Source organism: Grampus griseus, assembly GCF_964374135.1.
Source record: "Grampus griseus genome assembly, chromosome: 14".
Classification (NCBI taxonomy): Eukaryota; Metazoa; Chordata; class Mammalia; order Artiodactyla; family Delphinidae; genus Grampus; species Grampus griseus.
In genome coordinates this window covers 21928106-21955455 of record NC_139008.1, presented here as the reverse complement: position 1 = coordinate 21955455, position 27350 = coordinate 21928106, and the positions used below count along the sequence as shown (strand labels likewise).

The 27350-nt window shown below is 40.8% G+C and overlaps 1 protein-coding gene across 5 annotated transcripts; it reads left to right on the top strand.

The window, feature by feature from the left end:
- LYRM1 (LYR motif containing 1) lies at window positions 1-27350 on the top strand. 5 transcript variants are annotated; one of them, XM_082670087.1, is made up of 6 exons: window positions 1-247; window positions 18630-18650; window positions 19687-19845; window positions 19925-20050; window positions 24191-24283; window positions 25411-27350. In XM_082670087.1, exons 3-6 carry the CDS (start codon window positions 19687-19689, stop codon window positions 25525-25527), a joined length of 495 nt encoding a protein of 164 aa, XP_082526213.1. In that variant the 5' UTR covers window positions 1-247; window positions 18630-18650; the 3' UTR covers window positions 25528-27350. The 5 variants fall into 5 exon arrangements, with proteins under 5 accessions (XP_082526213.1, XP_082526210.1, XP_082526211.1 ...); XM_082670084.1 differs by lacking the exon at window positions 18630-18650 and adding an exon at window positions 2527-2629; XM_082670085.1 differs by lacking the exon at window positions 18630-18650 and adding an exon at window positions 2527-2629 and having other exon boundaries at window positions 1-295.

Sequence of the window (27350 nt, the reverse complement as noted above, 5' to 3'; positions counted from 1 at the left end):
GAGAGAGGAGAACTAAAGGGAGAAAAGGAAAATAAGGAAAGGATGAACTTGGATATATTGTGGCTGTACGGCGGAGCGTGGTCTAGAGTTTGAAGTTTAAGGAAGGCTCGAGCCTACCCTCGACCTGGGATGATGCTCCCACAGAGGTCCGTCCGGTGGTTTGGTACGGCCTGGCCCACCGGACCTGCCAGAGCTCAGTCGGCCGCAGCTCAGCTGGGCTCCCGGCGCCGCCTCCTCCCAGCCTGCGGTAGGCTGCCGGGCTTCTGTGGGTGGGGGAAGGCTGGACTGATGCAGCGTGAGTGTAGAGAATGGAGACGCTGACTCCTGGCGCGGGAGACTGGGGGAAGGGGTTGGCTCCCCAGGGGCAGGGATGGGGTGGGGTGGGCGGGGTGCGACGTTGCTAGGAGACGAGCCTGTGTGACCTCCCCCCCCCCGCCCCCCCAGCCTCGCGAGGGCGGCTCGGTGTCACCGCCGCTGGTCTCGGCAACTTGCTAAGGGAAGCGGCTCGAGGACCAGGAAGGGGAGCCCTGGTTTAGGAACGCTGAAATGCTGGTTTGGGGCCCATCTGAGACTTCTCAATCCTTTGGATTCCCGAATGTAAATGGGAGATTAGTAGGGGCAAATCCGGGGGCGAGAGGCGTCCAGCTGAGGAAGGTTGACACAGACGAGTCCCCTACACGATAGTGAGATTTTCTAAGATAATGAGAACCAGCTTCTTAAATCCCTCGGTCCGCCAAAGGCGTTGCTCCGTGACTTTTTATTCGAGTCCGGGAGAAAGTTAAAAAGTAAATCAGTAAGATATCAGCAAGTGAGAAATGCCCCAAAGGTAGTAGTATCAGGTGAAGTGGTAGAAGATGGGGGGAGGGCCACTCTAAATCGGATAAGTCTGTTCAGAGGAGGCCGGGTTTACAGAAATCCGAGAAAAGAGGGAAGCTAGGGAATGAGCTTTCTAGGTGGAGAAATGAACCAACGGGAAGGGATCTGAGGAAGGAAATGGCGAGAAGGCCATGTGCTTGCAGTAGAAAGGAAAGAGCCAGAGCCAGAGTGGTCTGTGATGGAGAAGTGGCAGGGCCTGATCAAGCATAGCCTTTTAGCTCAAGGTGAGGGTTTAGCTGTTTTTTAAATGGAGGGTTTTAAGAAGGAGTGACCAGATCTGATTTACATTTTTAGAAAATCATTCTTGGCTACTGGATAGAGAAGGGTAGACGTAGTCAGACCTGCTAGGAGGCTGTTGCAGTAGGGCCAAGGGGGAGGTGACAGTAGTGGTGTATTCACGGTGGAAATGGAGAGAATTAAATTTGAAATGTACTCGGAAAGTCGAGCTTGCAGGACTTGCTGCCAAATTGGATGTGAAGTGTATGGGAAAGGAAGGAACCAAGGATGACTCCGCAGAGAAAATAGTTTGGAAGGCACTACTATTATTTTGAACATACTAGTTTTATAAGTCTATTAATGGTCCAAGTAAAGATGTTGAGAAGTTAAATATACAAGTCAAGGGAAAACTGAGAGAGAATAAATGTAGCAGTTTATTCCTGGATCACCTAAGAAGAGGGTGCAGATAAAGAGGAAGGCCTCTCAACTCCTTGGGGCTCTTTACATGTAGAGATGATCCAGAGAAGGAAAAGCCAGCAGAGGAGACTCTTCACACACACAAAGCCTCCAAGCTAGAAGGAGGCCCCGTAATATCCTTGAATAATGGGACCCACCCTCATAATCATCAAGACTCATCCTCAGAAGCCTGGCTCAGATCTCTTTCCTCCTTTCCTCTGCCAGCTGTCAGTGCTTTTGGACTCCTGCTTAGGTGATTTGTGTTCATTACAGCAAACCTTACTTTGCTTATTAATTGTTTATAGGTCTGACTACCCTGTGAACTATTTCTTCTTTGTGCCCTGCTGACTCCTATTTCAGAGCCTTGCCCATGAACCCAACATATAGGAACACTGTGTCCATAATGTATCAACCATGGACTTCAACAGCTTCTGACAAAGGGGCATTTGTCCCCGCTGTGGCTGCCACCTCCACCACGAGATATGGTTGATTTCATAAACTCTAGAAAGGGTATCAGAAGAATAATCAGAAGGCCTGGGTTTCAGTCTTGCATCTCTACTGACCAACAGAATGGCCTTGAATAAGACCCTTTTCTTTGAGTTTAGGGGTCGGCCTAGATTACAGATGACAAACTGGCAAGACAGATATTGCCTACAAATGTAGTTTGGCCCACAGATTGATTGAAATTATTTTTTAAAATTTACTTGCCAAATTTAAAAATCTGATTTTCGGCTTCATTTGAAAAATGAGACAATCTGGCAACACCAACTTGAGGTTCCTACAGAGCAACAGTCAGCTGGAGCCAATGAAATTCTTCTCCCTTCTTCTACCAGCCTAACCCCTGTGGGCATTTGATTTGCAATTTTTTGGTCTAGAGCTCTGCTGGCCATATGTAGCCACAAGCTACATGTAGCTATTTAAATTTAAATGAAATAAAATTTTAAATGCAGTTCCTCAGATGTACTAACCGTATTTCAGGTGCCCAGTGCCAGTGGCTACCCTGTTGGACAGCGAAGATATAGAATATTTCCATCATTGAAGAACATTCTGTTGGTCACTGTTGGACTGGAGAAACTCGAAGGTACTCTGGTTGCTAATCATTCTGCTCACTAAAGATGGACAGTCAGTGCTCCTACTCTAAAGGAACTTTGTCTAGTAAAGAGCTCCCGTGCTTCTGCAGGTGGGGAAAGTTGCTTATTCAATAGGTGGAGGGTACTTGGAAACTGTCGTGAAGGCGGAGACCCCCGGTGCAGGGTGAGGGTTATATATCAGGTGGTTGGATCAAGGGTTAGGTGTATCTAATGTTATAACCAGAGCCCTTTTGTCTGTTTCTTAATCCAGTTTCTTAGGAAATTATCACAAAGAAGGGGTTTGAATGTTTTAATTTAAATGTTTTGTGTTCTCTTGACTTCCCTAGTTCCTATGAAGGGTTCACATCCTGAGTAGTTACGAACGAATGACTGGGGTTGATCTTCAAGCATTGACCAAGTTTTCACCCATTGCCAGCACATACACACAACACTCCAAACACACACCTCCTACTTCTGGTAACTTGTTCTCACTGCCTCTTATTGACCCTTCCCTTGTCTTTGTCTCTTAAAATATGATGATAAGGAAACAGTTGCTTCCATTTCTTTTGAACTGAGAGACTGAAACTTGGTTTCCATTTGGAGTTTCTATCCCTGAGGGGGCAAATTGCTGTACATCTCTTGGATACAAGAGCCTGATTGGAGTTCCCCTTACAAGTGTGATCTTGTCTGTGCTCCTGTGCTGATATATTGAGGATGAATATATGTGCTTTACATGATCTTATTTGGGATAGTTTAGAAATCTTTCAGACATAAATATTTTTGGTTTTTCCCTGTCTTCTGAAGATTTCCCATGTTACGGGGCCTAACCTAATTTATTTTCCTTTAGATAAAAATATGATATACCCTTTCCTCCCTGACCCGTATCTCTGACATACCATATTGTCAATTTCTGTGTAAAAAGATGCTGTTTCAGAGAATAGCCGCCGTATGATTAAGTACACCACACAAGCATATCCTGAGATATACAAAACAGTGTGTGGCATTACACTTCCCCTTTTGGATTCTAGTAACCAAAAACTGAATCCAGGTCAGGAAACAAGTCCATGGGGCGTGTGGGGGGTGGGGAGATGGGGGCACTTGGTTTAGCTTCAATTTAGGTAAGATGATACTGTATAGGATATGGGAATACATCAGAAAGTAAGGAAGGATAACGGATCTAGGAGAAAAGTGCACCGAAGGATAAGCAAGGAGTAAGAGATAAAGGAAGAAAAATAGGAAGGGAAGCTTGCTCATGCCCTTGGTGTTGGCACCTGCATTGTATTTCCAGTAAGAAGTCTGCTCTGTGGTCTGAAGATAAGCGATGCCTCGGGCAGGGTTATTTACTCATACTGAAGAACAATAGCTCTTTACTGTGCAGGGATTATTAATGATCAGAGGGAAACAGCTTTAGGAAAATCCATTACTGCCACAAAGCGATAATTTCACCAGCAGGCAGCAAAGTTTAGCAGAGATAAAAGAGGCCTCACTGTTCCTCCTTTATTTCCTCCTTTTCAGGTAACATTTGCCTTTGTTAACTTCCAATGCTAAGTGATTTACATGGATTATTATGAACAATCCGTAAAACAACTCTTTGAAGAAGGTTCTGTTGTTCCCCATTTTAAGAAGCCGAGGCTCAGGAAGATTAATATCTTGCCTGATGTGGTGAAGTCAGGATTCAAACCCAGATCATTCCAGAGCCCATTAGTTCATTGTTTGTATTATATCTCCTGTCCTTTACATCTGTGGAAAAATTTTGAACGCCTAAAATCAAGGTAGTCATTCTCTATTCTGCTATCTGGGGCAAGAAAATCTGTTTGCTTTGACATTATAAGAATGCTTCAGTTCCCTGGAGGTTTTCCAAATGACAAAAGCTTTAAATTATCATTTTTTAGGTTGGTTTTGAACCCTCATCACTTGGTTGCAATGGACCTTATTCCCCCAAAGGATTGTTTTTAAGAAAAAAAATATCAAAAACTCATTTTTCTATATGTTTGATTCTAAGCTTCCTGGAAATATAGTATATCATTTCAGTCCTGTGGACAAACCCTAAGTGGCCTTAAGAGAACTTAAGAGCGAGGGTTATATAACAGCTGTGTATACTGCCCTAGATGGAAGTGAGAAGACTGCCTCGCTAAATAACACTTAATCTTCAATTCTCACCCTGACACCCACAGTGCCACTCTTGAAAACATCATTGTGAGGGTTAATTAGTAATTTTTAATGCTCTAGGGTCTTCTGTTGCGAAACCTGATGCAAATACCACTGCATATATCTCAGGATGAGAATGGTAATTACTGGTGATTATTCTGTGTGGGTAAATTTTTTCTTCTAACAAATGTATTTCAAGCTCCAACTCTGGGCCAGGCCTAGGAGTGTAATGGATGAGACAGGGTCCCAACCTGCTTCTCTCTCTCCCTCCCAAAACACACACAGTGGAGGAAGAACCATAAGTCAACAGAAAATTACAGTAGAGTAGAATGAACATTATGATAGGGGTATACACCAGAGCAGGGACGCTGACCCAGTGTGAAGAAGGCACCCCGTGAAAAGTGATGAAAGCCAAAGGATGAGAGTCAGCAGTTAAGCAAAAAAAGAATATTTCAGTTGTATAGGTTGGGGCCTTCCATTTGGCAAAAAGAAGGAGTCCCAGATCTAAGAAGATAGGGCAGCAGGACACGGGATAGGTCACCACTGGTACACGGTGAACACATACGATGGATTTCACTGGGTGAGTTTCATTATCACCCTCCCCCAAAATCATAAAGTAGTTGGGAGAGAAATTTGACTACATTATATTCATTGGTTATGATTTTATAAATTTACACCTAAGGACAGATCTTGAAAGAATGGAGTCGCCTTCCACCTGGGGTTTGAAAGTCAGTTAATTTCCCTTGCCTTTTCTGTCCCTTGTTTGTACTGCAACACTTTTTCTTCAGTAGAAGGCAAAGCCTCATGGGAGTGCAACATTTGGAATTTTGACATTCCTGAGACCAGAGTCATACTTCTATAAATTTCATCTGAGGAAAGGGAATTTTCATCTCTGCTTTTAAACTTCTAAGTGTTCATGCAGTGATGCTCTTTCCAAAGGTGAAAGAAACTGTTCCAAAGGTGGGGAAAAGGGTGAAGTGGATAAAGCCCCTAGTCCTGGCAAATCTTCCTGTAGGTCTCCTGCAAAACTAGATCTAGACATGCCAAGTATATATACCCTTTCACTGTATTTTCCTTCTCCACAGCAAGTGGAAGAGTGAGTGGGTGGTGCTTTTTTTTTTTTTTCTCCCTAGGAAATTGATCACTGCCTGTTTGGAGTCCCCATTACTGACTCCAAAATAAAAACAGGGAAAAGCTTTCAGTCAGGGAAATAATCATTCAGCTTTTTTGGCTCTTAATCCCAGTTCTCCTGTCAGTTAAGTAGCATTAGGCAAGACTCTTCACCATCTGCAAGACTGGTAGAATCACAAGTACTTATGATACAGTTTGAAATCCAGCATGTTTTTAAAAATGTAAATCAGACCATGATACTCTTACTTGCTTAAAACCTACCAATGTCTTCCTTTTGCTCTTAGACTACAAATCAAACTCCTTTCCAAGGCCTACTTTCTCAGCCTGTGCTGGATCCTGTCCACCTGTGGTCCCACTTCCCCCATAGGCTCTCAACTGTATTAACACTGAGGTTGGTTCCCACCTCATAGCCTTTGTTCCTGCTGTTCTTTCTTCCTGCATCACCTTCCCCTGAACTCTTCCCATTAATAGGTTCCTGAACACCATTCAAGACTCAGCTCAAACATCACTGACCACCCAAAATAAAATAACCCCCACCTCTGCTCATTCATATCATATTACTGTTTCATTCCTTGAGAGCACATATAACCAAAATTATACAAAAATATATACAAAAATTTTTCTTGTATATCATCTGCCTCTGCCACTAGGATATAAGCTCTAGGAGGACAGGGACCATGGCTGCATGTTTATCACTGTATGCCTAGCCTGGCACATGGGCACTGAATAAATGTTGGATGGATGGATAGATGCTTGGGAGTAAAGAGTTAAGACCTGCAGGGTAGTAGCACTGTAATGAGTGCTGGTATCTCTTATGTGATGTCAGCTCCTTTGGAGTGTCAGGGACAGGGTTGCCGCAGGGAACAGAAGAGCACAGCAGTCCAGTTAAGTGCACAGCCTCCTCTAAAGGTGCTGGTGTGTAACATCATTACTGAGGAAGGACAGTTGCAGGGGAGGGGCAGATGGTATATGGAAAACCTTATAAAAGGGTAATTGCAATTCAATCAGGGTGCAGAAAGATTGGTCTTTTGCTCTTTGTAGGAAGGGAATAGAATTTAGTTCCCATTGTCACAACTGGCTAAGCTCTTTAAAGCAATCAGCAGACATTCAACCACATTTACTGAGATTGAGCAGCCTATTTAGTGATTAAAAGTTGGGGCTCTGACTCCACACTATCTGGTTTTGAATCCTGGCTCCACCTCTTCCTCGCCACGTGACCTTGCTCAAGTTACTTAACCTCTTTTGGCATCAGGTACCTCCTTTGTAAAACAGGATAATGTAGTATTTACCTTATAGAACTGTGCCGATTATGGGAGTTAATATATGTATGTAAAGTACCTAGGAAGCCTAGCACAGAGGAAGTGCAAGATAAATGTAGCTGTTACTGTTATTATTATCATTCTTATCCTTATTATTATTCCTTTAATGAGCAAAATGCGGTCCCTGCCCTCCAGGAATTCAGAGACTCTGGGAAGAAAAAGACAGTGAAACTGCAAAAGAACAATAGCTGGATGTGATAGAAGCAGAGAAAAAGGTGCTCCAGAAAAGCCTGAGAATAAACTGGTGTCTACAAGTTGAGGTGGCCAGCAGAAGACAGGCATTCTAAGTGAAAGTTTCAGCAGAACAAACACCACAGCAGGGTGCCTTATAGCTACAGTTCCCAGACTCAGGTTTTTGGGGACTCCACATCACAATTTCTGCTATTATTTACCTATGTTGTTTTGTTTTGTTTTGTTTTGTTTTTTGGCCACACTGCGCAGCATGCCGGATCTTACCCCGACCAGGGATTGAACCCCGTGCCCCTGCAGTGGGAGCGCAGCCTTAAGCACTGGACACCAGGGAAGTCCTACCTATGTTTTAAACCAGCTTAAAAGTTTCCGTAATATGTTTAAAGGTAGCTCTATATCACTACAAAATAGAAATCACTTTAAATCATGTGTTTGTTGGGCTATTAAAACACATTAAGGGAATCACACTAAGAAAATAAATATTTTCTTGTACATCAAAAATTACCTCCCCAACCAGTCTTTGGGACACTTGCTTTAAGGGAAACTTCTGCCTATGACCTGAAGCCAAAATGGACTAGCAGCAATATTTGTCAGCCCTTTTTTAATGGTAGGCTGCACGTGGTAGGCGCTTGGTAATGATTTTATCCTGGCACTGTGTTTATGCATGAAATACGATTTGAAGAAAAGAGCCCAGTTTCCAGTCACAATTCCTCCCAGGCACACTTCCTATCTCTTATCTTTCCTCATTCTGGGATTTGAGGGTTAAGGAAGTGAAAAGCAGAATTTGAAGAAATCTCAGTCTCAGAATAAAAGTTAGAAAACCTTAACTGTAAAAATTCTATAAGAACTGACTTCACAGGCAGTTGAGACTGAAGTTCAGTTGTGGTCCTCTAAACAATTTCATATTCCTGATGTCGACCATGGGAGAATCCCAGCAGACCCCACTGCATCAGGTCAACCCCTGAGACTAGGGAAGAAGAAGAAGGGCTGACTCGGCCTTTCATCAATAGTGAGAGGTCACTGATAGTTTTAGAGGAATAAATGTTGGTTTCAAGCCATCATACCATAGGGAGGAAGACTCTCAGGCAAAAGTCACGTTTCCTAAACAAGTTGCTTCCTGGGAATAAAGATATAAACCAAAAAGAAGAGATCTTCGTGACATTTTTTAAATTTATATGGCTGATTTTGTTTCTAGAATCACAAGCTTTGTAACAACCACTTGCGAATAGTACATAATGGAGAACACAGCTTTAGACTGTGGAAATCTTTTGGACTGAAACACAGTCCGGGCCACCTGATGTTGGAGAGGAAGACATCACTTATTTCCCCTTCAGGATTAGTTTTCAAAACACTTAAACGTTAAAGGGCTTTGAAAATGGTCTTATTAAATACCAATTGTTAGTTCTGCTTGTTACCTTAAATACCATACTTGCAGGGCGTGTGTATCAGCTTATGGTATGTGATCAGTTATAGTTTGAAGCTGTGGTTCAGACAGTGGTAAAAACAAAGAAATGAAAGTCAGACTTTGGAGAAGGCTGCTGCTGTTTTAATATGCCATACTGCCTTCACTTTCCTTAAGTGTCATGCAGTCAAGGAAGTTGCATCTGTTAATGACAGGGAAGTGAAGCAGTCATTAATAGAGGTTAGTCGAAGACTCTGTTCCTCACAGGAACTGACTCATGTATTTTCACATGAAACCATGGAGTTTTAGGGAGAGCCAGAAACTCAGAAACCTGTTTCCTTACCAGGAAGAACATCATCAATTCATCCGAGTTTTCATTACAGTTATAGCCACAATGCATGATGATCTCTTCTGGTTTGTATGAATTCCTTTCAAGCATTTTTTCCTGTGAGGTATAATGGATATCAGAATGGATATCAGGTATGTCCTTTTAACTTTTGAATTGGGTGAAGTAGTGATTTCAAGCTTTTCATCCAATGGTTAAGCCTTGGTTCATTCCTCATTGCTTAAGAAAGGTCACCAGGGTCAGGATAAGTAAGAGGTGCAATCATACTCAAAAGAGACATTCTCTCTAAGGTGAAGTCCTTGCAATTACTTAGAATTTCTAGATAAACACAGCTCCTTCCAGCTCCCATCTGCTTTCTTTAGCTGCCTAAATTCTCATAAGCTCAGGACCACTCTAAAGCATGCAGTCTCCATGTATTACCCCTGCCCCTTGGGTTGGAAATGGGTCTGTTCTCAAAGGGCAATGAGCAGCCTACTTCTCAACAGATGACCTGTTTGAGGAAAGCCCAGGACTCATAATGAGGTGTCCCAGTGCCTGGTCCTGCTACTCACTTGCTAAATCTGTCTTCCTTGTCTTCCCAGCCTGGTAATTTGTTAAGGGCAGTACAGTATTCACTCTCCTAAATTTGACTAATCACAATCCTCTAGTAGTGGGATTTTTTTTCATATCTTCTCTGAATTTCCTTTTTTTTAAATCAAGGTATACTTGATTTACAACATTATATTAGTTTCAGGTGTACAACATAATAGATATATATCACATCTTCTTTATCCATTCATATGTTGATGGACGCTTAGGTTGCTTCCCTATCTTGTCTGTTGTAAATAATGCTGCTATGAACACTGGGTGCACTTATCTTTTTGAATTAGTGTTTTTTTTCAGATATGTACCCCAGGAGTGGAATTGCTAGATCATATGGTAATTCTATTTTTAGTTTTTTGAGGAACCTCCATACTGTTTTCCATAGTAGCTGCACCAAGTTGCATTCCCACCAACAGTTCCCTTTTCTCCACACCTCGCCAACATTTGTTATTTATGTTCTTTTTGATGATAGCCATCTGACAGGTGTGAGGTGATATGATGGTTTTGATTTGCATCTCTCTGATGATTAGCGATGTTGAGCATCTTTTCATGTGACTGTTGGCCATCTCTGTGCCTTCTTTGGAAAAATGTCTATTCAGGTCTTCTGCCCATTTTTTAATCAGGTTGTTTTTTTGATGTTTAGTTATATGAGCTGTTTATATATTTTGCATGTTACCCCCTTATTGGTCATATCATTTGCAAACATTTTCTCCGATTCAGTAGGTTGTCTTTTCATTTTGTCAATGGTGTCCTTTTCTGTGAAAAAGCTTATTAGTTTACTTAGGTCCCATTTGTTTAGTTTTGCTTTTGTTTCCTTTGTCTTAGAAGACAAGTCAAAAAAAACTTGCTACGATTTATGTCAAAGACTGTTCTGCCTATGATTTCTCCTAAGAGTGTTATGGTTTTCAGTTCTATATTTAGGTCTTTAATCCATTTTGAGTTTATTTTTATAAATGATATATGATGCTATTTTGATAACTGTAGCTTGGTAGTATAGTCTAAAGTCAAGGAGCATGAAGCCTCCAGCTCTGTTCTTTCTGAAGATGCTTTGGTTATTCAGAGTCTTTTGTGTTTCCATACAAATTTTAAAATTATTTGTTCTAGTTCTGTGAAAAATGCCATTGGTATTTTGACAGGGATTGCACTGAATCTGTAGATTGCCTTGGGTGGTATGGTCATTTTAACAATGTTAATTCTTCCAATCCAAGAACATGGTATATCTTTTCATCTGTTTGCATCCTCTTCAGTTTCTTTCATCAGTGCCTTATAGTTTTCTGAGTACAGGTCTTTTATCTCCTTGGTAGGTTTATTCTGAGATAGTTTATTCTTTTTGATATGATGCTAAATAGGACTGTTTCCTTGATTTCTCTTTCTGATAGTTTGTTGTTAGTATAGACAAGTGCAACAGATTTCTATATATTAATTTTGTATCCCACAACACTACTGAACTTATTGATGAGCTCCAGTAGTTTTCTGGTGGCATCTTTAGAATTTTTTATGTATGGTTTCATGCCATCTGCACACAGTGACAGTTGTACTTCTTCCTTTCCAATTTGGATTCCTTTTATTTCTTTTGCTTCTCTGATTGCTGTGGCTAGGACTTCCAAAACTAGGTTGAATTAAAAAATTGGTGAAAGTGGGCTGCTTTCTGCTTTTCATCACTGAGTATGTTACCTGTGGGTTTGTCATATATGACCCTTATTATTTTGAGGGGTGTCCCCTCTATGCTCACTTTCTGGGGAGTTTTTATCATAAATGGATGTTGAATTTTATTTTATTTTATTTTTTTCACTTTTTTTGGCCATGCCATGCAGCATGCAGGATGTTAGTTCCCTGACCAGGGATTGAACCCATGCCCCCTGCAGTGGAAGCATGGAGTCTTAACCACTGGACCACGAGGGAAGTCCCAAATGCATGTTGAATTTTGTCAAAAGCTTTTTCTGCATCTATTGAGATGATCCTGTGATTTTTAATTTTTAATTTGTTGACATGGTGTATCACATTGACTGATTTGCAGATATTGAAATCCCACTTAGTCATGGTGTATGATCCTTTTGGTGTCTTGTTGGATTCGGTTTGCTAATAATTTGTTGAGGATTTTTGCATCTACGTTCATCAGTGACATTGGCCTGTAATTATCTTTTTTTGTGATATCTTTGTCTGTTTCTGATATCAGGGTGATGCTGGCCTCATAGAATAAGTTCAGAAGTGTTCCTTCCTGTGGAATTTTTTGGAATAGTTTGAGAAGGATAGGTGTTAACTCTTCTGTAAATGTTTGGTAGATTTCACCTGTGAAGCCCTCTGGTCCTGGATTTTTGTTTACTGGGAATTTTTAAATTACTGATTCAATTTCATTACTGGTAATTGGCCTGTTCATACTTTTTCTTTTTTTGAATTTTATTTATCTTTTTTATACAGCAGGTTCTTATTAGTTATCCATTTTATACGTATTAGTGTATAGATGTCAATCCCAATCTCCCAATTCATCCCACCACCACCACCCTCCTCTGCCGCTTTCGCCCCTTGGTGTCCACGTTTGTTCTCTACATATGTGTTTCTATTTCTGCCCTGCAAACTGGTTCATCTGTACTATTTTTCTGGATTCCACATATATGCGTTAATATACAACATTTGTTTTTCTTTTTCTGACTTACTTCACTCAATATCACAGTCTCTAGGTCCATCCACATCTCTACAAATGACCCAATTTCGTTCCTTTTTATGGCTGAGTAATATTCCATTGTATATATGTATGACATCTTCTTTATCCATTTGTCTGTCGATGGACATTTGGGTTGCTTCCATGACCTGGCTATTGTAAATAGGGCTGCAGTGAACATTGGAGTGCATGTGTCTTTTTGAATTATGGTTTTCTCTGGGTATATGCCCAGTAGTGGGATTGTTGGGTCATATGGTAATTCTATTTTTAGTGGGGTTTTTTTTGAAGAAACTACAATTATTTTTACTGAAAAATGTGAAAGTGAAATATTATATTTATTGCCTTATTTTTTTAACATCTTTATTGGAGTATAATTGCTTTACAATGTTGTGTTAGTTTCTGTTGTACAACACAGTGAATCAGCTATACGTATCCCCATATCCCCTCCCTCTTGTGTCTCCCTCCCACCCTCCCTATCCCACCCCTCTAGGTGGTCACAAAGCACCAAGCTGATCTTCCTGTACTATGCGGCTGCTTCCCACTAGCTATTTTACATTTGGTAGTGTATATATGTCAGTGCCACCCTCTCACTTCGTCCCAGCTTACCCTTCCCCCTCCCTGTGTCCTCAAGTCCATTCTCTACGTCTGCATCTTTATTCCTGTCCTGCCCCTATGTTCTTCAGAACCTTTTTTTTTTTTTTTAGATTCCATATATATATGTTAGCATACAGTATTTGTTTTTCTCTTTCTAACTTACTTCACTCTGTATGACAGACTCTAGGTCCATCCACCTCACTACAGATAATTCAATTTTGTTTCTTTTTATAGCCGAGTAATATTCCATTGTGTATATGTGCCATATCCATTCATCTGTCAATGGACACTTAGGTTCTTCCATGTCCTGGCTATTGTAAATAGTGCTGCAGTGAACATTGTGGTGCATGACTCTTTTTGAATTATGGTTTTCTCAAGGTATATGCCCAGTAGTGGGATTGCTGGGTCATATGGTAATTCTATTTTTAGTTTTCTAAGGAACCTCCATACTGTTCTCCATAGTGGCTGTATCAATTTACATTCCCACCAACAGTTCAAGAGGGTTCCCTTTTCTCCACATCCTCTGCAGCATTTGTTGTTTGTAGATTTTCTGATGATGCCCATTCTAACCAGTGTGAGGTGATACCTCATTGTAGTTTTGATTTGCATTTCCCTAATAATTAGCGATGTTCAGCAGCTTTTCATGTGCCTCTTGACTATCTGTATGTCTTCTTTGGAGAAATGTCTGTTTAGGTCTTCTGCCCATTTTTTGATTGGGTTATTTGCATTTTTAATATTGAGCTGCATGAGCTGTTTATATATTTTGGAGATTAATCCTTTGCAAATATTTTCTCCCATCCTGAGGGTTGTCTTTTTGTATTGTTTATAGTTTCCTTTGCTGTGCAAAAGCTTTTAAGTTTCATTAGGTCCCATTTGTTTATTTTTGGTTTTGTTCTCATTACTGTAGGAGGTGGGTCAAAAAAGATCTTGCCGTGATTTATGTCAGAGTGTTCTGACTGTTTTCCTCTAAGAGTTTTTAGCGTCTGGTCTTATATTTAACTCTTTAATCCATTTTGAGTTTATTTTTGTGTGTGGTGTTAGGGACTGTTCTAATTTCATTCTTTTACATGTAGCCATCCAGTTTTCCCAACACCACTTATTGAAGAGACTGTCTTCTCTCCATTGTATATCCTCGCCTCCTTCATCATAGATTAGTTTACCACAGGTGCGTGGGTTTATCTCTGGGCTTTCTATCCTGTTCCTGTTCTATATTTCTGTTTTTGTGCCAGTACCATATTGTCTCAATGACAGTAGCTTTGTAGTATAGTCTGAAGTCAGGGAGTCTGATTCCTACAACTCTGTTTTTTTCCCTTAAGATTCCTTTGTCTATTCAGGGTCTTTTGTGTCTCCACACAAATTTTAAGATTTTTTGTTCTAGTTCTGTAAAAAATGCCACTGGTAATTTCATAGGGATTGCATTGAAATCCTAGATTGCTTTGGGTAGCATATTCATTTTCTCAATATTGATTCTTCCAGTCCAAGAACATGGTATATCTCTTCATCTGTTTGTGTCATCTTTGATTTCTTTCATCAATGTCTTATAGTTTCCTGAATACAGGTCTTTTGCCTCCTTAGGTAGGTTTATTCCTAGGTATTTTATTCTTTTTGTTGCAATGGTTAATGGGATTGTTTTCTTAATTTCTCTTTCTGATTTTTCATTGTTAGTGTATAGGAATGCAAGAGATTTCTGTGCATTAAGTTTGTATGCTGCAACTTTACCAAATTCATTGATTAGCTCTAGAAGTTTTCTGGTGGCATCTTTAAGATTATATATGTATAGTATCATGTCATCTGCAAACAGTGACAGTTTTACTTCTTTACCAATTCATATTCCTTTTATTTCTTTTTCTTCTCTTATTGCCATGGCTGGGACTTCCAAAACTATGTTGAATAATAGTGGACATCCTTGACTTGTTTCCGATCTTAGAGGAAATGCTTTCAGTTTATCACCATTGAGAATGATGGTTGCTGTGGGTTTGTCATATACGGCCTTTATTATGTTGAGATAGGTTCCCTCTGTGCCCACTTTCTGGAGACTTTTATCATGAATCGGTGTTGAATTTTGTCAAATGCTTTTTCTGCATCTATTGAGATGATCATATGGTTTTTATTCTTCAATTTGTTAATATGGTGTATCACATTGATTGATTTGCATGTATTGAAGAATCCTTGCATCCCTGGGATAAATCCCACTTGATCATAGTGTATGATCCTTTTTTTTTTTTTTTTTTTTGGCGGTATGTGGGCCTCTCACCGTTGTGGCCTCTTCCGTTGCGGAGCACAGGCTCCGGACGCGCAGGCTCAGCGGCCATGGCTCACGGGCCCAGCTTCTCCGGGGCATGTGGGATCCTCCCAGACCGGGGCACGAACCCGTGTCCCCTGCATCGGCAGGCGGACTCTCAATCACTGTGCCACCAGGGAAGCCCCTATGATCCTTTTAATCATTGTTGCATTCAGTTTGCTAGCATTTTGTTGAGGATATTTGCATCTATATTCATCAGTGATATTGGTCTGTAATTTTCTTTTTTTGTAGTATCTTTGACTGGTTTTGGTCTCAGGGTGATGGTGGCCTTGTAGAATGAGTTTGGGAGTGTTCCTTCCTCTGCAGTTTTTTGGAAGAGTTTGAGAAGGATGGGTGTGAGGTCTTCTCTAAATGTTTGATAAAATTCACCTGTGAAGCCATCTGGTCCTGGACTTTTGTTTGTTGGGAGATTTTTAATCACAGTTTCAATTTCATTACTTGTGATTGGTCTGTTCATTTTTCCTATTTCTTCCTGGTTCGGTCTTGGAAGGTATACCTTTCTAAGAATTTGTCCATTTCTTCCAGGTTGTCCACTTTATTTGCATAGAGTTGCTTGTAGTACTCTCTTATGATGCTTTGTATTTCTGTAGTGTCCATTGTAACTTCTCCTTTTTCATTTCTAATGTTATTGATTTGAGTCCTCTCCCTCATTTTCTTGATGAGTCTGGCTAAAGGTTTATCAATTTTGTGTTTTTTCTCAGAGAACCAGCTTTTAGTTGTATTGATCTTTGCTGTTGTTTTCTTTGCTTCTATTTCATTTATTTCTGCTCTGATCTTTACAATTTCTTTCCTTCCACTAACTTTGGGTTTTGTTTGTTTTACTTTCTCTGGTTCCTTTAGGTGTAAGGTTAGATTGTTTATTTGAGATTTTTCTTGTTTCTTGAGGTAGGATTGTACTGCTATAAACTTTCCTCTTAGAACGGCTTTTGTTGCATCCCGTAAGTTTTGGATCATTGTGTTTCGTTGTCATTTGTTTCTAGGCATTGTTTTGATTTCCTCTATGATTTCTTCAGTGATCTCCTGGTTATTTAATAATGTATTGTTTAGCCTCCACGTGTTTGTGTTTTTTACGTTTTATTTCCCTGTAATTTATTTCTAATCTCATAGCATTGTGGTTGGAAAAGATGCTTGATATGATTTCAATTTTCTTAAATTTACCAAGACTTGATTTGTGACCCAAAATGTGATCTATCCTGGAGAATGTTCCATGTGCACTTGAGAAGAAAATGTTATCTGCTGTTTTTGGATGGAATGTCCTATAAGTATCAATTAAATCTATCTGGTCTATTGTGTCATTTAAAGCTTCTGTTTCCTTATTAATTTTCTGTCTGGATGATCTGTCCATTGGTGTAAGTGAGGTGTTAAAGCCCCCCACTATTGTGTTACTGTCGATTTCCTCTTTTATGGCTGTTAACACTCGTATTGAGGTGCTCCGATGTTGGGTGCGTGTGTATCTATAATTGTTTTATCTTCTTCTTGGATTGATCCCTTGATCATTATGTAGTGTCCTTCCTTGTCTCTTGTAAGACTCTTTATTTTAAAGTCTACTTTGTCTGATATGAGTATTGCTACTCCAGCTTTCTTTTGATTTCCATTTGCATGGAATGTCTTTTTCCATCCCCTCACTTTCAGTCTGTATGTGTCCCTAGGTCTGAAGTGGGTCACTTATAGACAGCATATATATGGATCTTCTTTTTGTACCCAATCAGTGAGCCTGTGTCTTTTTTTTTTTTTTTTTGCGGTACGCAGGCCTCTCACCGTTGTGGCCTCTCCCGTTGCGGAGCAGAGGCTCCGGACACACAGGCTCAGCGGCCATGGCTCACGGGCCCAGCCGCTCCATGGCATGTGGGATCTTCCCGGACCAGGGCATGAACCCGTGTCCCCTGCATTGGCAGGCGGACTTTCAACCACAGTGCCACCAGGGAATCCCTAGCCTGTGTCTTTTTGTTGGAGCATTTAATCCATTCACATGTAAGGTAAATATCGATATGTATGTTCCTATTACCACTTTCTTAATTGTTTTAGGTTTTTTTTTGTAGGTCCTTTTCTTCCCTTGTGTTTCCCACTTAGAGAAGTTCCTTTAGCATTTGTTGTAGAGCTGGTTTGGTGGTGCTGAATTCTCTTAGCTTTTGCTTGTCTGTAAAGCTTTTGATTTCTCCATTGAATCTGAATGAGATCCTTGCCAGTAGAGTAATCTTGGTTGTATGTTCTTCCCTTTCATCACTTTAAATATATCGTGCCACTCCCTTCTGGCTTGTAGAGTTTCGTCTGAGTAATCAGCTGTTAACTTTATGGGAGTTCCCTTGTATGTTGTCATTTTTCCCTTGTTTTAATAATTTTTCTTTAATTTTTGTCTATTTGATTACTACATGTCTCGGCATGTTTCTCCTTGGGTTTATCCTGCCTGGGACTCTCTGCACTTCCTGGACTTGGGTGGCTATTTCCTTTCCCATGTTAGGGAAGTTTTCAACTATAATCTCTTCAAATATTTCCTCGGGTCCTTTCCCTCTCTCTTTTCCTTCTGGGACCTCTATAATGCTAATGTTAGTGTGTTTAATGTTGTCCCAGAGGTCTCTTATGCTGTCTTCAGTTCTTTTAATTCTTTTTTCTTTATTCTGTTCTGCGGCAGTGAATTCCACCATTCTGTCTTCCAGGTCACTTATCCGTTCTTCTGCCTCAGCTGTTCTGCTATTGATTCCTTCTAGTCTATTTTTTTAAATTTTTATTATTGTAATGTTCATCTCTGTTTGTTTGTTCTTTAATTCTTCTAGGTCTTTGTTAAACATTTCCTGCATCTTCTGGATCTCTGCCTCTATTCTGTTTCCGAGGTCCTGGATCATCTTCACTATCATTATTCTGAATTCTTTTTCTGGAAGGTTGCCTATCTCCACTTCATTTAGCTGTTTTTCTGGGGTTTTATCTTATTCCTTCATCTGGTATATAGTCCTCTGCGTTTTCATTTTGTCTGTCTTTCTGAGAATGTGGTTTACATCCTCCAGGCTGCAGGATTGCAGATCTTCTTGCTTCTGGTGGATGAGGCTATCTAAGAGGCTTGTGCAACCTTCCTGATGGGAGGGACTAGTGGTGGGTACAGCTGGGTGTTGCTCTGGTGGGCAGAGCTCAGTAAAACTTTAATCCGCTTGTCTGCTGATGGGTGGGGCTGAGTTCCCTCCCTGTTGGTTGTTTGGCCTGAGGAGACCCAGCACTGGAGCCTACAGGCTCTTTGATGGGGCTAATGGTGGACTCTGGGAGGGCTCACGCCAAGGAGTACTTCCCAGAACTTCTGCTGCTAATGTTCTTGTCCTTGGGGTGAGCCACAGCTGTCCCCCACCTCTGCAGGAGACCCTCCAACACAAGCAGGTAGGTCTGATTCAGTCTCCTATTGGGTCACTGCTCCTTTCCCCAGGTCCTGATGCTGACACTACATTGTGTGTGCCCTCCAAGAGTGGAGTCTCTTTTTCCCCCAGTCCTGTTGAAGTCCTGCAGTCAAATCCTGGAGGGGCCACAAGATCTTCAGTCATCAGAGAGATTTTCAGTTGTACTTATTATACAGTTCTTATGTGGACAAGGAAGTAGACCAACAATTTTGAGAAATATTTTCGACAAGGTTATGATGAACTAAAAAACAGTTTGCAACCTGACAAACTCTGGGTGGAATTGAGCCTGCAGATTCATTTTATGTTTGGTACTCACATTTTCAAAAATAAGGAATTACTGTCTTTTTTGAAGTTTCATATTTTAAAAATCTCGACTGCCACCTATTGTTAAGCTATCAGGAAATCTGGCACCCTTAGGCCCTCAATTCTACATGACAGCAGCTGGCTGGGGCAGAGTAGCAACTGTCCCCTTTCAAGGGGGTACATCTTCTCTAGTTGGCCACTGTCCCCACCTAGCCGGTTTTCCTCATTTTGTTACCTGCCAGGCTCCAGAGGCACTTGAGTTTGCAATCCCTGCATTAAACTCAAGTTCACACTTAACTAGAAAATTCAGTTACTCAAAATGTGGCTTCTCCTATGCACTCAGGTTAGTGATGTAATTTTACCAGAATATACACTAAAAGCATCATTCCTAAGATATTCTGGCAAAGAATATACTGGTTTAAAGAACACTAAATGTGCATTTTGGTTTTGTCATGGTCATGAAAGTGGCCATCATGGCAAACAGCAAGGTTGAGCAACCTTTAACCATGGGATGACGTACAAGGCCATCTCGGAGACGCTGGTATTCATAATAACACCGTTCTGGCAACACTAGCAAACAGATCTGTTCAGAAAGAGCAGTTATTTCTAGACTAATTAAAGAGCTTGATTTTTAAAAATGTACAGCTGCCTCCCTGCCTACTGTCAAATTGAATTTTTATGCAAATTTTTCCTCTTCTATTTTGGTGGGTCGGAAGATGACAACGGCAACACGACAAGAAGTTCTTGGCCTCTACCGCAGAATTTTCAGGCTTGCGAGGAAATGGCAGGCTGCATCAGGGCAGATGGAAGACACCATTAGAGAGAAACAGTACATATTAAATGAAGCCAGAACACTGTTTCAGAAAAACAAAAATGTAAGTAGGTTCTAGCTGGAGATTGCAAGGAGGAGAGCAATTTCTTGTGGTGCTTGTTCATTTCTTCTCTGTCCTAAAGTTGAGAGGACTGAGCAGCACAAGTCAGAGTGACGGCGTGTGGAGCAGGAAGGGGCAGAGGCACAGCCTAGCTGGCTTGCCCAACCCGGGCTTCTCTCTTCGCTCTTGGCAGGTCTCAGTCCAGCGGGTAAGTGGCTCAGCATCTTCAGAAGAGGAAGTCCATGAGCCAGGTGACCTGAGTCAGGCCAGTGAGAATTTCCAGGGTAGGATAGGTTCCTCACACGCTGTGCCTGTTGTCAGCCACTCCCACAGGAGGTGCGCAGTTAAATTTGGTTTTTTTTTCAATTCATAAGCTATTCAGAGCCTCCAAGTATAAACCCATTCAGAGGGAAGAGAATAGGTTTAAGATGGGGTTCCCTTCATGACTTGGCTTTGAACTCAAGCCTCTTTGGCTAGCAGAGAGACTTTGCTCTTTGGGACCTCAAAATTGGGTAAAATAGTGCCTCCATTTGCTAGTTGAACCCAGACACCAGGGAGCCAAAAACCATTCCAAGAGGCTTGACTCGACAAACCATAAAGCATCTACCTGTCAGCTCCTTAGGAAGACTGCCTGGCCCTAAGCATGGAAGGAGGCTTTCAGCTCCTGACTTTTCTTGCCTCTTTCTCATTGATCTCATGGATTCAGCACTGTCACTGTTCACTTCGTGAAACTTCCTGACAATTTACTCTCTTTACTTTTCCCTCTCTGACCCCATCTCCGTCCCCTTTTCTGCCCTGTCTTCTTCACACACACTCCTACCAGCTGTAAGCGTCCTCTGAAGGTCAGCCCTCTGCACTGAGAGGCCCAGGCACCATGGTTCCAGATCCCATATCTTGACCTGTCATCAGCCACCTGCAGGAACTCACCACAAGCATAGTAGCCCAAAGCAGAACTCATCTTTCCACAAGAACACCTCCCCTTCCCAGCTTTCCCATTTCTGTCATAGCTCCTGCCACTATTTTGTGACCCATTGCTCTCATTCTTTCATTCAGCAAGTAGCTGAGTGTCTACCATGTTCCAAACACCAGACTAGACATCAGGGATATAACTGAGCAAAACCGAGACAGGGTCCCTGAAAGATGTTTCAGAGTTAGATAGAAATGTAAAATTACAATTGGGGTAGTGCTACACAAGAAACCGTCTCGATCTACAATATCCTTCCCTTCTCATAATCCCTGAAGTCTCCCTGCTTTTAATACCAACCTGCTTGTGAACTTTTTCTGCTCTTACCATAGACCATGCATACCACATCAGAGTGTATGTACCCCCCAAGGTCCTGAAATAGTCCTTTGAGGAATAGAAGTAAAATATTGTAAGTGCTGTTTCTATTTATTTTTATCGCTCTTTTAAAAATGTCTATTATATTTATAATGGAATTATTAATATATTTAATAAACTTATAAATACACATATGGGGCTCAGAAATTTTTTTTTTTTTGGCCACACTGTGTGGCTCGTGGGATCTTAGTTCCCTGACCAGGGATTGAACCCAGGCCACAGCAGTGAAAGTGCCAAGTCCTAACCACTGGCCCACCAGGGAATTCTCAGGGCTCACAAATTTTTTATTGAAAGAAGTATATGATCAAAAATTTTGCAGACCACTGAGCTATACCTACTCCTAATTAGTTGGTGATATTCTCTTTTTTTTTTCTTGTTTGTTTCATTTATGTTGGTATGGTCTCCTTAACCAGATTGTCAGTTCCTTGAGCACATAGACAGTTTCTTATCCTTTTCTAGTATATCTCATGGGCCCTGCCTTGTGGTTGTCACTAAATTACTGAGCATTTACAAATACTTTGATTCAGTTGATCTTCTCCAGGAAGTCTTCCTCAAGTTCTCTGCCCTCACCCGACCCCATGATGGCCAGCTACTCTGCTATATAGGAATCTAGATAGCAGTCATTGCCCTTGTTGATTATATACCATTGTGTCAGAGTTGTTCTGCCAAGGTAATATCCTTGATAGTTGAAGGCAGGGACCATGACCTCACAGTGTCTAGTCTGGTGCTGGGGATATCATAGTAGTATGTGCCCAGTAAACCTTTGCAGGTTCACTCACCTAACTACTGCCCAAGACCCTTTGGGTTTTCAGTTAAGGCAATAATAATCCTTCATTTGCCCCTGCTTGAATTGGCCCAATGTGGTGTGAGCCAGAGGGAGGTGGTGTATTTGCCAGTGGTGAAGCCCGCGTGCCTAGAGCCTGTGCGCCGCAACAAGAGAAGCCACCACGATGAGAAGCCTGCATGCCTGAACGAAGAGTGGCCGCTGCTTGCCGCAACTAGAGAAAGCCCGTGTGCAGCAACGGAGACCCAACACAGCCAAAAATAAAATAAATAAATTTATAAAATACTGGGACTTCCCTGGTGGCGCAGTGGTTGAGAGTCCACCTGCTGATGCAGGGGACACGGGTTCGTGCCCTGGTCCGGGAGGATCCCACATGCCGCGGAGCGGCTAGGCCCGTGAGCCATGGCCGCTGAGCCTGCGCGTCCGGAGCCTGTGCTCCGCAACGGGAGAGGCCACAACAGTGAGAGGCCTGCGTACCACAAATAAATAAATAAATAAATAAAATAAAATACATACTTGTTTTACCATGTATTAGAAAGAAAACAGTACCAGATAATTTTGCAAGTACTGTGCTTAGAGAGTCCATTTAAAGAAAAAGTTTAATATTAGTATAGGTAGTTGTGGATATGGCAGAATCATGCAGGCAGCCTCTGAATGACTGATTTGGAAAACTCTAACCCAACTTGTTCAAATGGACAGCTGGAGCCCCAGGAGCCCTCAGCCCCCTTAACCACATCTTTATTAGGGGCTTCTTTCTTCCTAATCCCTCACGTAGACATAAGAGACATAAGTAGTCTCTTGTAACCTCACTTGCTATAAGTGCTTAATAATAACCCAAAGGTATCTCATTAATTGGTCTAAATCCTAATGAGCAAATGAGAACATGGAAATCTACTCCCAAGGTGGACATCAGAGCAATAGCTTCTGAGAAATACAGAGGTCAGAAAGCTGAGCCTCTGTCCCAAGGGACTCAGCTGTGGTTCTTTCTATGTGTTGCAGTTTCTGGAACTTTACTCCAAGAGGTACCATAGGACAGAATGCCCTTGGAATTTCCAAGCCACGATGGCCCACACTTCACTGTGGGTGTCATCTGGGGCTGATGCAATCCCAGCTCTGCTTTGAGGCCCACTTACAAACTCTTAGCAGAGGCATGTGTTGACTCATTTTCCTTCCTCGGAATGAAACGGTTTCTCCCCTTCTCCTACCTGGCTTTCTGTTTTTCAGAATGAACTTTTCATTGCTTTACTTGAAATTGGACTACCACAATTTAACTGTTTTGAAATTTCAAATGTCATTTCTTTTCCTCGCTAATGAGCAAGACAGTTTACAGTTCAAAATAGGAGGTGGATCATTCTCCAGTATCTTACTCGGGGTTTCTAGACAGCACTTGCTGATAATTGGGTTACTTGAAAGTAACTTGATCAACAAGGGGAGGATATGAAGAAGCACTGTTGTTCATTGTTGGTGGGAATGTAATTTATGGATTGCTCTTAGGAATGTAAATTGGTACAGCCTCTTAGAGGATAATTTGAATCTACAGGGAATATCTGTGAGAATTAAAAAAGCATGAACCCTTTAACCTAGCAGTTCTCTCTCTAGGAAATGATCTTTCAAATATATTTGCATGTGAGCCAAAAAAATTTTTAGAGGGATCCACTGTTTCTAATGGCAAAAGATTGGAAATAACCTAAATGTCCATCAGTAGAAGATTGGTTAAATTATAATACAGCCTTATGTTGGAATTTTGTGCAGCTGTTAAAAAGAATGGGGCAGCTCTGTATGTGTAAATACAGAAGGAGCCTCAAGTTGTTAGTGAAAAGGCAAGGTTCAGAACTTTCATTTTTATAAGAAGAAATGCTAAGTTTACAGAGGTATACTTATATATGCATAGAATATCCCTGGAAGAACAAACAAGAAACTTCTGATAATTGTTGTCTCTGAGAAGGGGAACTGGGAGACAGGAAGAAGAGGGAGACTTTATTTTACATTATATCCTTTTGTATTATTTGAATTATTTTTACCATGTGCTTGTATTATCTACCTCAATAATTTTTAAAAGTTAAATCCATGGGAAATTTTATGCTAAATTGCTTTTGATTTTTTAAATTACCAATATTTAATTTAGTGGCTAATGAACTGAAAAAAGTTTAAGAAAATGTGTACCTATACTTTATGTAGCATTGGAAAGATGCTAACAATCTCACCTATTTTTTCCCTTTTAATAGCTTACAGACACAGACCTGATTAAACAGTGTATAGATGAGTGCACAGCCAGGATTGAAATTGGACTACATTACCAGATTCCTTATCCAAGGCCAGTAAGTGTGACTCCAGTTAACATGTAGTGTGTACTTATCCTTGTCAACCCAGTTATTTCCAAGAATGTGTACCAAGAGGGCTAGTGTTTGCTGAGAAGTCTAGAGCTACTGTAGCAGGCATGTTGGAAATAAGCTACCCTTGCGTGGCCACCAGCCCATCACAACAGACTAAAATGTCAATGAATGCCTGATTTCTCCTACTTGAACAACTTTCCCTTATATGGAAGGGAAAGCCAGCTCACATTTACATAGCTTTCTCTTCTGACTTTCACCTTTTTTATGGAAATATTTTTATTTTCCTTATTGTAAAACACAGGTTTATTGTTAATGAAAGAATAAAATTCAAATATTAAAGGAATGCATAAGGTAGAAAGTGAAAATTGTCAAAAATTCTCACCCTGTGGAAGTGACCGCTATAACTGTTGAGTTGGACCATATGAAATTGCCAATATTCTACTCTTGACCTACAAAAACAGCAATTTTATATTGTATTTGCTCAGCCTAACAGTTTGGTAATATATCCTTTTAGTCTTTTTTTCTATACTCACGTACGTACATTTTCTTAAAGTATATGGGACCCTAGGCCTACTGTTTATCGCCTATTTATTTTACTTCCTCTCTTTTGGATATCTTTTAAAATGGATGCATTGTATCCTATTGTAAGAATATGCCATAATTTAACCAGCACCCACCCTTTCACTAGACATTTATGTGGGTCCCAGTTTTCCACTATGCAAAGAACATCTTTGTGTATACACTTTTTTCCTCACCTTCTTTGGACTCTCATCTCACTGTGTGATCTGTGGTTTTTTGCTCCATGCAGGAAATATGGCAAAGAAGAGCACAAGCTTTGGAATCATACAGATCTGGGTTCAAATCCTGGTTCTATCACTTAGTGTATAATCTTGAGCAAGTTATTTAACCTGAACCTCCATTTTCTCATCTGTGAATATTAGAATAATAATTCTCTATGAGATTACATTGAGGATTAATGTGTATAAGGACTATAAGGAATCATGAGTCAGTATAGAGTTAGCACTTAGCAGAGAGCATGGTACTTAGTAAATCTTCAGTGAATATAAGCTGCTGCAATGAACATAATTCTTAATATTATTATTATTATTCAGATTCATCTACCTCCTATGGGCCTTACCCCACTACGAGGCCGGGGACTTCGAAGCCAGGATAAATTGAGGAAATTTGCCAAACCAGTATATCTCAAGTCTCACGATGAAGTTTCCTAACCCAGAAAAAAAGTTTTTTTCTGAGAATGATGAGCCAACTAGGTCTTAAATGTAAACCAGACAACAAAGCTCTTCTTGATTGGGAGCAAAAATCCAAATATCTTCTTAAAACCTTCAAAATACTGGTACTCACCCCACGGCGTGTGCTCACACATCACTACAGTTTGTCAGGATCTTGCTGCCTGAGTGGACAGCAGTAACCCTAGAGGTCATGGACCTTATATCCTCACTGAAGCATCATCTGGAAACAAGACTAAGGCCTGTGGGCAGAAGACTGAAAGGTGACAAAGCTCTTCAAGGGAATGCCGGTCACCACACGTGCCAGCTGATATGAAGAAATTAGCCAGTTGCTGGAAGTTCTCATGGCTACTATAAAACTGTATACCACCCCTCAGAATATTTTTAGGCTTTTTTTTTTCAAGTTATAGATTTGCTTAAAAGTGGGTTTTTTGTGTGTGCTTTGTTGTCTTCTGACACTTCCAATTTCCACATAAACAACTCCCCTTAAAAAGCGCATCATTGGATCAATCGTGGTTTTTCACTGAAATTTTATATGAGACCCATCTCTGCCCCAGACATACACATACACAAAAGTTCATGTCTTAGGTAAATGCATATGTTTAGTTTATCTTAAAGCCTATAATTACTTTGGATACACTTAGGATCTGAAAGGCTCACTAGAAACTCATACTGCATTCGTTATGAGAATTTTACATTAACATAATTAGGAAGTACAAGAGCTAAGCTGGCTTTCAAATTATATCCAGACTGAAATGGGACAAGTAGAGATCAAAACGTAAAGGACTTACACCCCTGCATGTGTGGATACAGGTGAGATGTCAGTGTCCTTCCCTCTTACCTCCAAAGGGGCTGGGTAATCACCAATAAAGAAAAATCTCTAGTGATTTTGGTCTCTCTCTGCTGTTTTCCAGAATGGCCTTGTGATCCTCAAAAGCAGCAGCTGATAACTTCCTGCCCATACCTAGATTTAGGATTCACACAGATTCTCTAATTTAAAATATGTATATTTCAATTTCAAAGCCCGTTCCTGTGAGCAGGAACATACCTTTTCATGCTCAGGATAAGTAAGTATTACAGGGTTTGGCAGTGACATAGAGAGCAAATATCATACTGTGTCAGTAGAGATATAGCATGTACATATTTAACACAAATGCAGCTATAGGCCTTTGATGGAGAGAGAGAAATGTACATGTGCTGGCAGGCATGTCGGCCCCTCCATGGCCATTCGGTGAGCACATACCCCAGCCTCGCTTCAATTAGGAGACATCAGTCTGCTATTCCATCAGTCACTCTCCTATCTGATCTCATTGTGGAAGCATTTCCCTACCAAGAGGTGGTTCTGATGTTTAAAGTTAAGTATTTCTAAAGCAATATAAGGCCTGTGAACTCAAGCCAACTGCTTTATCTGGTGGTCAATGAAACACTGACCTGTTCTTACATTGGAGGAAAAACTGGCTGTGCTGAACTGAGTGAAACATGACTTGCTGGCTCCATCATTGTCCCTTTCTAAGTAATTCAAGGTGATTTTGAATATGCAATTTTTGTTTTACGCTGTAGGGGTTAGAAACCATCCTTCCTACCCAGACTCTTCCAAAATGGAAGTCCATCTAATGCTAGCTAACCTCTAAGTACCTTCTGTGTGCCAAGAATCTTCCCTAAATGTGAATTTTATATGCCTAGCCTCCTTCGCAAAGATGCATATTCTATTACACAGAAACATAATTTCCTGCCAAACTTTCCATGAAACCTATTTGTTTATAATTTTTTCTTTTCATTTTCTCTCCAACCCTATAAAATCTCCT